This window comes from Urocampus carinirostris, chromosome 1, assembly GCF_059441175.1.
Source record: "Urocampus carinirostris isolate Australia breed hairy pipefish chromosome 1, RoL_Ucar_1.0, whole genome shotgun sequence".
Lineage (NCBI taxonomy): Eukaryota > Metazoa > Chordata > Actinopteri > Syngnathiformes > Syngnathidae > Urocampus > Urocampus carinirostris.
In genome coordinates this window covers 71,038,950-71,051,613 of record NC_142349.1, presented here as the reverse complement: position 1 = coordinate 71,051,613, position 12,664 = coordinate 71,038,950, and the positions used below count along the sequence as shown (strand labels likewise).

General features: G+C 40.5%; 1 protein-coding gene across 2 annotated transcripts in view; it reads right to left on the bottom strand.

Moving 5' to 3' along the window:
* The window catches only part of gad3 (glutamate decarboxylase 3), a 40,921-nt gene that overhangs the window by 14,151 nt on the left and 14,106 nt on the right, over positions 1-12,664 (bottom strand). For both annotated transcript variants that reach the window (XM_088320364.1, XM_088320365.1), the window contains exons 2-8: positions 12,149-12,250; positions 9,977-10,083; positions 9,764-9,899; positions 9,566-9,656; positions 5,313-5,425; positions 5,116-5,231; positions 954-1,033 (exon numbers count right to left, since the gene is read on the bottom strand). In XM_088320364.1, coding sequence (XP_088176490.1) covers positions 954-1,033; positions 5,116-5,231; positions 5,313-5,425; positions 9,566-9,656; positions 9,764-9,899; positions 9,977-10,083; positions 12,149-12,224 — 719 coding nt within the window. In that variant the 5' untranslated portion in view covers positions 12,225-12,250. The remainder of the gene's footprint in view (positions 1-953; positions 1,034-5,115; positions 5,232-5,312; positions 5,426-9,565; positions 9,657-9,763; positions 9,900-9,976; positions 10,084-12,148; positions 12,251-12,664) is intronic.

Below are 12,664 nucleotides of genomic sequence, written 5' to 3'. Positions count from 1 at the left end.
CGCAAGCACGGGGAGAACATACAAACTCCGCACAGGAAGTCTGGACATAATAACTGTAAAATGTAAAACGTAAACACACACCAAGTAGGACCACCTCTGAAATCTTTAATGTTAAGTTCCCGTGCCAGCGCTGTTGCCTTCAATCGAATAGTTATTGTACTGACACTTCTACTTGCTGCTCTTTGTTCAACAACCCACTGTTCAAGTGTGTCCCCAAACTGTGGACATCTCGCTTTATTGCCACAGAAACTTTGTTTAGTCTTCCTTACTTGGCGCAGCTTATCCTCATGCTTCCTCCACTTCCGCACCATCGATTCATTAATGTTGAACTCTCTCGCTGCTGCTCTATTTCCGTGTTCTACTGCGTGACTGATCGCCTTGAGTTTAAACTCTGCGTTGTAAGTGTGTCTCTTAATAAGAGCCATTTCAGGGTCTTTATACAAACGCACAAATAAAAGAGAATCGTTGTTTAATATTTCTCAGTATTCACAGCGCACTTCTTCTTCTACGCGAAAAATGGAGTCGGTGGCTGCTTCTCTTAGTTGCAAGACCTTGCAATTCAATATTGATCCATATATAAGGCGCACCGGATTATAAGGCGCATAGTCAGCTTTTTAAAAAAAAAATCAGATTTTATGTGCGCCTTATAGTGCGGAAAATACGGTAGGTATTTTACGATTCCTGTAAGACCAGTGAAACAATCCGGTGAGCTCCATTAGACCTGGAGTCGATGAGTAACTCGAATTTTGCTTCCTTAAACACCATATAAGGACAAGTGACCACATTCCTTTTTTACTCACTGTTATTCAAGTATGAAGGTATTGCAGAAAAAAAAATCACAAATGTGCTTAAGTTAACCATTCACAGAGATGGCACAGGTGAGCAAACGTCTGCGCTGTCGTGTATTATAATGGACTGGAAACAAAGACGCACAGTTTGCTCACGTAACATACCTTTCATCACATTTCACTGTGAAGACATTTTCAATGCCCAGACCCAGAACGGCAGCAGACTTCTTGATTGAATAGTGACTCTGTGGGGACAAAAAACACAGTCTGACTCCAAAACACAATGCTGTTTTTTATTCGGCGGTTGAAAGAAAGCAATCGTTTTCTGTACTTACACCCGGCAACTGAATGCTAAAAGTTAAAAAAAAATCTCTATATTATTTTCTTAATAAATGCACAATGTAGTAAAATTGAGGGGGGGGGGGGGGGGGGGGGGGGGGGTTGTTCTATAACAAGGGTTTAAAACTCATTTTAGCTGCAGGGCGGAAAAAATACTCTCATGTGGGCCAGAGACAATGGCAACACCTTGACAACCTCTGACGTGTTCGAATATTTGATGTTTAGTTGCAAAACACAGGAACAAAGTAACAACATTAAAAAGTGGTTTCAAGAACAAAATATCCAAACCAGAAACAACAACCAAACCTGATGAGACATTGGCAACACCTTGACAACCTCTGACGTGTTCGAATATTTGATGTTTAGTTGCAAAACACAGGAACAAAGTAACAACATTAAAAAGTGGTTTCAAGAACAAAATATCCAAACCAGAAACAACAACCAAACCTGATGAGACATTGGCAACACCTTGACAACCTCTGACGTGTTCGAATATTTGATGTTTAGTTGCAAAACACAGGAACAAAGTAACAACATTAAAAAGTGGTTTCAAGAACAAAATATCCAAACCAGAAACAAAAAAAACAAAAAACAAACCTGACGAGACAAGGGCAACAACCTTTGGCATGCTAATTTTTTCTTAATATTTAATAGCAAAACACAGGAACAAAGTAACAACAACAAAAAGCGGTCTCAAGAACAACAAAATATCCAAACCAGAAACAAAAACCGAACCTGACGTGACAATGGCAACACCTTGACCACCTCTGGCGTGTTAAAATATTTGATGTTTAAAAGCAAAACACAGGAACAAAGTAACAACATTAAAAAGTGGTTTCAAGAACAAAATATCCAAACCAGAAACAAAAAAAACAAAAAAAAAACCTGACGAGACAAGGGCAACAACCTTTGGCATGCTAATTTTTTCTTAATATTTAATAGCAAAACACAGGAACAAAGTAACAACAACAAAAAGCGGTCTCAAGAACAACAAAATATCCAAACCAGAAACAAAAACCGAACCTGACGTGACAATGGCAACACCTTGACCACCTCTGGCGTGTTAAAATATTTGATGTTTAAAAGCAAAACACAGGAACAAAGTAACAACATTAAAAAGTGGTTTCAAGAACAAAATATCCAAACCAGAAACAACAACCAAACCTGATGAGACATTGGCAACACCTTGACAACCTCTGGCGTGTTAAAATATTTGCTGTTTAGTTGCAAAACACAGGAACAAAGTAACAACATTAAAAAGTGGTTTCAAGAACAAAATTTCCAAACCAGAAACAAAAAAAACAAAAAACAAAACCTGACGAGACAAGGGCAACAACCTTTGGCATGCTAATGTTTTCTTAATATTTAATAGCAAAACACAGGAACAAAGTAACAACAACAAAAAGCGGTCTCAAGAACAACAAAATATCCAAACCAGAAACAAAAACCGAACCTGACGTGACAATGGCAACACCTTGACCACCTCTGGCGTGTTAAAATATTTGATGTTTAAAAGCAAAACACAGGAACAAAGTAACAACATTGAAAAGTGGTTTCAAGAACAAAATATCCAAACCAGAAACAACAACCAAACCTGATGAGACATTGGCAACACCTTGACAACCTCTGGCGTGTTAAAATATTTGATGTTTAGTTGCAAAACACAGGAACAAAGTAACAACATTAAAAAGTGGTTTCAAGAACAAAATATCCAAACCAGAAACAAAAAAAAAACAAAAACAAACCTGACGAGACAAGGGCAACAACCTTTGGCATGCCAATGTTTTCTTAATATTTAATAGCAAAACACAGGAACAAAGTAACAACAACAAAAAGCGGTCTCAAGAACAATTATTATTATTATTAAAATATCCAAACCAGAAACAAAAACCGAACCTGACGTGACAATGGCAACACCTTGACCACCTCTGGCGTGTTAAAATATTTGATGTTTAAAAGCAAAACACAGGAACAAAGTAACAACATTAAAAAGTGGTTTCAAGAACAAAATATCCAAACCAGAAACAACAACCAAACCTGATGAGACATTGGCAACACCTTGACAACCTCTGACGTGTTCGAATATTTGATGTTTAGTTGCAAAACACAGGAACAAAGTAACAACATTAAAAAGTGGTTTCAAGAACAAAATATCCAAACCAGAAACAAAAAAAACAAAAAACAAACCTGACGAGACAAGGGCAACAACCTTTGGCATGCTAATTTTTTCTTAATATTTAATAGCAAAACACAGGAACAAAGTAACAACAACAAAAAGCGGTCTCAAGAACAACAAAATATCCAAACCAGAAACAACAACCAAACCTGATGAGACATTGGCAACACCTTGACAACCTCTGGCGTGTTAAAATATTTGATGTTTAGTTGCAAAACACAGGAACAAAGTAACAACATTAAAAAGTGGTTTCAAGAACAAAATATCTAAACCAGAAACAAAAAAAACAAAACCAAACCTGACGAGACAAGGGCAACAACCTTTGGCATGCTAATTTTTTCTTAATATTTAATAGCAAAACACAGGAACAAAGTAACAACAACAAAAAGCGGTCTCAAGAACAACAAAATATCCAAACCAGAAACAAAAACCGAACCTGACGTGACAATGGCAACACCTTGACCACCTCTGGCGTGTTAAAATATTTGATGTTTAAAAGCAAAACACAGGAACAAAGTAACAACATTGAAAAGTGGTTTCAAGAACAAAATATCCAAACCAGAAACAACAACCAAACCTGATGAGACATTGGCAACACCTTGACAACCTCTGGCGTGTTAAAATATTTGATGTTTAGTTGCAAAACACAGGAACAAAGTAACAACATTAAAAAGTGGTTTCAAGAACAAAATATCCAAACCAGAAACAAAAAAAAACAAAACCAAACCTGACGAGACAAGGGCAACAACCTTTGGCATGCTAATGTTTTCTTAATATTTGATAGCAAAACACAGGAACAAAGTAACAACAACAAAAAGCGGTCTCAAGAACAACAAAATATCCAAACCAGAAACAAAAACCAAACCTGACGTGACAATGGCAACACCTTGACAACCTCTGGCGTGTTAAAATATTTGATGTTTAATAGCAAAACACAGGAACAAAGTAACAACATTAAAAAGTGGTTTCAAGGACAAAATATCCAAACCAGAAACAGAAAACAAAAACCATTGTGTAAAATGGCAGAGCATTTGACAAAAGGCACGAAACGCAAAAAGTAAAGTATGGTGGTGGGAGTGTGATGGTCTGGGGCTGCTTGAGTAATATTATTCTGAAGTAACAGTACTTTTACCTGAGTAACATTCTTGGCTACTCTGCCCACCTCTGCTCCTTCATCTCTCATTGGATACTGCCTGGCGTCCGTATCGTGTTTATGTCACGGTTGCCATGGTGCCCAATTGGCCCCGCCCGTGTGGCGCCGGCTGCAGCTTGTTGACTGATTGGCTTCCCCACTATTTAAACCCTGTCCTGTCAATCCCCTTTAGTCAGTCCGTCTGCGAATCTCCGTGTGTTCAAGGCAAGCCTTTTTTCGACCCTGACCCCGCCTGTCTCGTTTTGCTCCCGTTTGTGTCCGACTACAACCCGTTCTGATCCCGATCACGTCTGCTCTTCCGTGTTGGCTTACGACTCGTTTCCGACCCCGATCATGTCTGCTCTCCCGTTCTGGCCTACGACTCGCTTCCGACCCCGACTATGTTTTTGCAATCCTGTCCCGGCTACCGACCCGTTTTTTCCGTCCCCGACATCGCCATCGCTCGCCACAGAAGATCCACTTCCGTGTTCGGATCACGAGCCGAGTACGAGAGCAAACACCGGATCGTGGGTGCAGCCCTTCCTCGTTCCTTCAATAAAACTTGTGGTAAACGTTATGCGAGTGGGTTCTGTTTCCGTCCTGGTCCTTACAGTTTTGTGTAATGCATTCAAATACGCAGTTAACAAATCCAAATAAGATACAAAGGGAATGTTAATTACATGTTCGGAAGTGAAGAGGGCTAAGTGGGGTAGGGCAGCCATTCCTCTTGTTTTCACTTCTGGGTAGAAGTAAAATCTGGCAACCTGCATACTGTACAGGTTGGAGATTGAGCCTCCTTCGGGAAAAACGGTATTTCGAGTCATTCAACTTCATGTACAGTCCTTGAAAACAAAATACAAGAATCTGTTGTCTTTACCTGGTGAAAAGATGCCATCTCCCTCATCGTCGCCCCATCTTACAAACGTGTACATTTTTTTTAGTAGAACGTCTTCCATTAGAATGAAAACTGGGGCCAACTCGTAGGTAAACCTGGTAAACATGCTTTTTTTAGGTACAGTACTTATCCATAGTTCCTGCAGTTTAAGGCAATTTAATTTCAAGACTTTCGGAATCAAATTTATGACCGAGACGATAAAAAAACAGAATTGAAACATCCGTCCATCCATCCACCCATTATCTGTACCGCTTATCCTCAGTAGGGTCGCGGGGGTGCTGGAGCCCATCTCAGCTGTCTTAGGGCAGTGGGCAGGGGACACCCTGAACTGGTTGCCAGCCAATCGCAGGGCACACGGGGACAGACACCTAGGGACAATTTGAACTGGCCAATTAGAATAGAATAGAATAGAATAGAATAGACACCTAAGGACAAATTGAACCGGCCAATTAGAATGGAATAGACACCTAGGGACAATTTGAACTGGCCAATTAGAATAGAATAGAATAGAATAGACACCTAGGGACAAATTAAACCGGCCAATTAGAATAGAATAGAATAGACACCTAGGGACAAATTAAACCGGCCAATTAGAATAGAATAGAATAGAATAGAATAGACACCTAAGGACAAATTGAACCGGCCAATTAGAATAGAATAGAATAGAATAGAATAGAATAGACACCTAGGGATAATTTGAACCGGCCAATTAGAATGGAATAGAATAGAATAGAATAGACACCTAAGGACAAATTGAACCGGCCAATTAGAATAGAATAGAATAGAATAGAATAGAATAGAATAGACACCTAGGGATAATTTGAACCGGCCAATTAGAATAGAATAGAATAGAATAGACACCTAGGGACAAATTAAACCGGCCAATTAGAATAGAATAGAATAGAATAGAATAGACACCTAAGGACAAATTGAACCGGCCAATTAGAATAGAATAGAATAGAATAGAATAGAATAGAATAGACACCTAGGGATAATTTGAACCGGCCAATTAGAATGGAATAGACACCTAGGGACAATTTGAACTGGCCAATTAGAATAGAATAGAATAGAATAGACACCTAGGGACAAATTAAACCGGCCAATTAGAATAGAATAGAATAGACACCTAGGGACAATTTGAACCGGCCAATTAGAATAGAATAGAATAGAATAGAATAGACACCTAGGGACATTTTGAACCGGCCAATTAGAATGGAACAGAATAGAATACAATAGACACCTAGGGACAATTTGAACTGGCCAATTAGAATAGAATAGAATAGAATAGAATAGACACCTAAGGACAAATTGAACCGGCCAATTAGAATAGAATAGAATAGAATAGAATAGAATAGAATAGACACCTAGGGATAATTTGAACCGGCCAATTAGAATGGAATAGACACCTAGGGACAATTTGAACTGGCCAATTAGAATAGAATAGAATAGAATAGACACCTAGGGACAAATTAAACCGGCCAATTAGAATAGAATAGAATAGACACCTAGGGACAATTTGAACCGGCCAATTAGAATAGAATAGAATAGAATAGAATAGACACCTAGGGACAATTTGAACCGGCCAATTAGAATAGAATAGAATAGAATAGACACCTAGGGACAAATTAAACCGGCCAATTAGAATAGAATAGAATAGACACCTAGGGACAATTTGAACCGGCCAATTAGAATAGAATAGAATAGAATAGAATAGACACCTAGGGACAATTTGAACCGGCCAATTAGAATAGAATAGAATAGAATAGACACCTAGGGATAATTTGAACCGGCCAATTAGAATGGAATAGAATAGAATATAATAGAATAGAATACAATAGACACCTAGGGACAATTTGAACCGGCCAATTAGAATAGAATAGAATAGAATAGACACCTAGGGATAATTTGAACCGGCCAATTAGAATGGAATAGAATAGAATATAATAGAATAGAATAGGGGCAGCACGGCGGCACAGTGGTTAGCGCTTGTGCGGCACAGTTCATGTCATGGGAACCTGTCGTGGGTTCAAATCCAGCTCCAGACTTCCTGTGCGGAGTTTGTATGTTCTCCCCGTGCTTGCGTGGGTTTCCTCTGGGCACTCCGGTTTCCTCCCACGTTCCAAAAACATGCATTTCAGGTGAATTGGCCGGTCCAAATTGTCCCTAGGTGTGAATGAGCGAATGAATTGTCTGTCCCTGTGTGCCCTGCGATTGGCTGGCAACCAGTTCAGGGTGTCCCCTGCCCACTGCCCGGAGATGGCTGGGATGGGCTCCAAGCCCCCCCGCGACCCGAATGAGGATAAGCGGTACGGCTGATGAGATGAGATGAGATGAGAATAGAATAGAATAGACACCTAGGGACAATTTGAACCGGCCAATTAGAATAGAATAGAATAGAATAGAATAGAATAGACACCTAGGGACAATTTGCACCGGCCAATTAGAATAGAATAGAATAGAATAGAATAGACACCTAGGGACAATTTGAACCGGCCAATTAGAATAGAATAGAATAGAATAGACACCTAGGGACAATTTGAACCGGCCAATTAGAATAGAATAGAATAGAATAGACACCTAGGGACAATTTGAACCGGCCAATTAGAATAGAATAGAATAGAATAGACACTAAGGGACAATTTGCACCGGCCAATTAGAATAGAATAGAATAGAATAGAATAAAATAGACACCTAGGGACAATTTGAACCGGCCAATTAGAATAGAATAGAATAGACACCTAAGGACAAATTGAACCGGCCAATTAGAATAGAATAGAATAGAATAAAATAGACACCTAGGGACAATTTGAACCGGCCAATTAGAATAGAATAGAATAGAATAGACACCTAGGGATAATTTGAACCGGCCAATTAGAATGGAATAGAATAGAATATAATCGAATAGAATAGACACCTAGGGACAATTTGAACCAGCCAATTAACCTGACATGCATGTTTTTGGAATGTGGGAGGAAACCGGAGTGCCTGGAGGAAACCCACGCAAGCACGGAGAGAATATGCAAACTCCACACAGGAGGTTCGATCTTATGACTTTAGAACTGTGCCGCACATGCGCTAACCACTGCGCCGCCGTGCTTCCCCACTTGACAACTAATTGTACAAAAATAAACTAGAAAACTAGTTATTCTGACTAAATTGAAACAGCTGGTACAAAATGCTGCAGCGAGGCTTTTAACTAAGACAAGAAAGTTTGATCACATGACCCCGATTTGAGCTAACCTGCATTGACTTCCTGTTAACCTAAGATGTGATTTGAAGGTTCTGTTGGTAGTATACAAAATCATGCATGGACTTGCTCCCTCATATCTTTCAGATTTAATTTGCCCTTAGGTTCCAGTCTGGAGCCTTTGCTCTGAAAACGCTGGTCTACTAGTGATCCCAAGACCCAAGAAGAAATCCGCAGGTTCAAAACCATTTTCTATTTGGATGCTCTTCCCCCTGAGATTCGATCTGCAACCTCAGTAGAAATGTTTAAATCTAAGCCTAAAACACATTTCTATTCTGTAGCATATGAATAACCTAGATTTTATGTTGACAATATCTGTGTATTATTTTCCCTCATGTAGGTTTTAGATCAGGGGATGATGTCATAATTGTCGTGTCCAGCATGGTCGCCGTGGCAACCGGCTGGCCCCGCCCCCTGGGCAACAGCTGAAGCAGATCGCCGAATTTGCGCGTTTGCTTCTTAAGGGGGGTTTTGGGTTTTGCGGGTGCTGGCTCATTGCATTTTCTGTCTGCATTTTCCGTTCTGTTTTGCTCTGTCCTGTTTTTTTTTATTCGGAGGAAACCTTTGTTTTCAAGTTTTGGGTAAAAGCCTGTTTTTGTTCTGTTTTGTCCCGGAGTTTTGGACGACTTTTATTTTGCTAAATAAAAGTTTTGATCGTCAACACAGTTGAGTTCTCCCTTCCTGCCCCCTGCCTCTGTTCTGGTCCGGTCCCCCGTGACGATAACAGTCTGTAGTTTGCAATAGTCTTTGATCTGTACAGCCCGTTGAGACTCTTTGTGATTAAGGACGTCACAAATAAACATGACTTGACTTGATTTGACAAACAGACGGGTTGTTTGGATCCCTTAACCACTTGGACTGTAGAGGCACCATTTCCTGTGGTGTGTCTTGGGCAAGTACAGCCTGGTGGTGCCCATCTCTCTCCAGGAAAACATGTTTCCACCCAGTCTCAAACCGGGGTAGGCAGGTAGGTTAACAAGAGTCTTACAAGTTAGTGTTGGCAATGGATGTCAGCCATTCACCAGCTACTCCAATGATATCCAGACCTGAGAATAGCTGGTTGAAGAAGCGAGGATGGCCTGAGAAGGGAGAACATTTTATGAGAAGATACATTCAACTTTTGGAGAAGAATCCGTACAAGACAAGATACTTCCTGTTTGGAACAAACACAAAACGAAAACCACACCTGTATTGACTCCGTATTTCAATGTGTCCCGACAATCCACTAATATCTGCTCAAGAGTCTCTGGTTTTTCAGGCAGGTCCAGACTAAAGCCTTCTATTCCTTCTTTGAGTTGGTGAGGGTGGTGGAAATCCAAAACCTAAAACACGTTAGGCGTTGATCTGGATTAAGTCGGTTGCCCGGTAACTGGATTTGTGGTCCAGAGAAGTGAAGTACCTTAGAACTTTTCTGATACGTCTTACAGATGTAATCCATTAATAAATTGATGACCTCCTGCAAGAATTCCTTTGTGAGGCCTTCTCCTCCTGAAGTTGGCAGAAGGTCTATTTGCATAGACACACATAATAACACGCTTGCAGTAATTAAAACAGCTCTATTTATTTATTGAACTTATCTATCTATCTATCTATCTATCTATCTATCTGTCTGTCTGTCTGTCTGTCTGTCTGTCTGTCTGTCTGTCTGTCTGTCTGTCCGTCCGTCCGTCCGTCCGTCCGTCCGTCCGTCCGTCCGTCCGTCCGTCCGTCCGTCCGTCCGTCCGTCCGTCTAGCTATCTAGCTATCTACCTACCTACCTTGGTCATATCCCTCAAGAGGGGTGACCGACAGCAAGACTAACACGTATACAAAAACAAAGAAAAGGAAAAAGTAGCAGAAAACACACACAAATTTATTTGGACCATGGCCAACCCAAATGCCCAAACACCCAAACAAGTTAGGCACCTCGGCACCCAAGTTGGTCATGCTTTTGTCCCTCCAGATGAAAAGGGACACCAGAAAGCGGCCATGTCACTCGGGTCAGGGTGACACAACACACTTCTGTTCAACAGCAGGGCCCGACCGCTTTCACTGGTTTACCCCTACCGCATCATACATGTGCCCTGCCCATCCCTTAGAACACGTCCAAACATCCCACTATCCTTTTACAACACCTCTCCACTCATTCCTATCACCAACAAGAACTCTAACTTCCTCTACATTTGGACCTCTTTCCTGCAGTCCACTCATAACACCATCCATCCACGTCAATCCCAGCCTTCCTCTTGGTCTCCTTCCATTTACTTCTGCTCTGTAGATCCTCCTCAACATTCGCTCCTCATCCATCCTCTCCATACTCTTGTTTCTCATCACTCTCCTCAGAGCACTCAAAACCTTGCTTCCTCGATTCACTCCGTGCATTACCTCGCACTCCATTCCACCCACTGCAGCCACATCACAACCCAAGTACCTAGAGCTTTCAACTTCTTCCAGCACCTGTCCATGCAACCTTATTTCTAACGCCATGTCCATTGCAGAAATAAATTCCTGCAACTTCAATTGGTCATTTCGAGATCATGGATGAGCAAACTGTGGCCCGCGGGCCAGATGCAGCCCAGCAGGCTTTGTAATCCATCCCTCCACACGAAAGTGGTCAAAATATTCTAACGATAGAATATAATGACATGTTTTTTGGTGCCTGCTTTGTCCCTATTACCTTTTTGTGTGTCTACATGAACATACTACTGCAGAAATACAACAAAAATACTAGAAAATGACAACAAAACTAAATATCAAATTTAGTGCTGTAAGGTTTTAACATTTTCTAAACTGCAATCAGATTTCAAGACACTTCACGTTTCTTGTCCAAACCCTTACAGTTGGAGCATGTCCAGTAGCCGGAGAAGTTATTGAGCCGAGTATAGTCCACATATTAATTTATTTCGCCGAATCACATCGTTGAACAAATCAGGTCTCTGTCTGGGCCAATTACAATCGCGTGCAGGAGACAGGACGACATGAGTCCGGGGGCTCCTCTGTTATAATTCATGCCGATGGAATGTTTACGCCCCATGACCAAGCCTCTGGCTGATTGGTCCATGCCGTGTTGAATCAATTATCCCAATCGTCCTTCGAAGCATTGGGAGAAGGGTGATAGGTCATCGCCCTTGCCCCCAGGCGAGGTGATAAGTCATTGTTATCCAAACAAACAGAAAACAAAGACACATTCTAAAGCACAGGAGTTTTTACGACAGCCACCTCTCAGAGTTTGCCCTCAAACACTGAAGTCAGATTTTAGAACAAGTATATTTGACTTTATGTAAGATAAAAGTGTATAAAATAGTATATAACTTCAGTGCCTAAAAACAGGGACCTCATATATTTTTTTGCTTTCATTCGGAACACAAAAAGAATACTATAGAAATATTACGAAAATACTATTACAGTAATGCTACTAGTAATAAGTAATAATACTTGTTGGGTGGAAATAGAAAAAGGGATTTTATGGTTTTATTGTACACTAAATGTTATTTTACAGGACTTTGAGTGGCAATTTATTGCTTGAAAGTGCTTTACAAATATATTAAATTTGATTTGATTTAGATTACATGTTCCTTTCTTTAACTCTCACCTTTGCTGTGTATATTGCTGAAATCAGTCAGTTTCTGTGTATTTTCTCGGAGTGGTTCCTCAGGGTGTTTATCCATTTTGGTGGATTTACACGTGGCCCTTTCTGAAAAAGAAAAAAAACAACATTCATTTACAGTTAGCACTACTCATATACAAAGGCAGGTAGTAACCAGTTACATTTACTCCGTTACATATACTTGAGTAAGTCATGGGGCCATTTTCTACTCCTGGGAGTGTATTTAAATTACTACAGTTTTCACACCTTGGAAGGCTCCTGTACAAAGTGGATTGGCAAGAATCATGGCTCCAATCCTGGCTTTGAGACCAAAGACAGGATCGTCAAACTTCTTGGAGAAGTTAACTCTACTCGTATGGTTGCCAAAGATGTGGGCTGTTCACAGCTTTATCGAAGATTCGGACCAAGTACAAACAGCATGGGAAGGCTGTTAAAGTCAAGCCTTCTGGTAGGCCAAGGAAGACATGTAGGCGTCAAGACAAACAACTTAAGGCCATATGT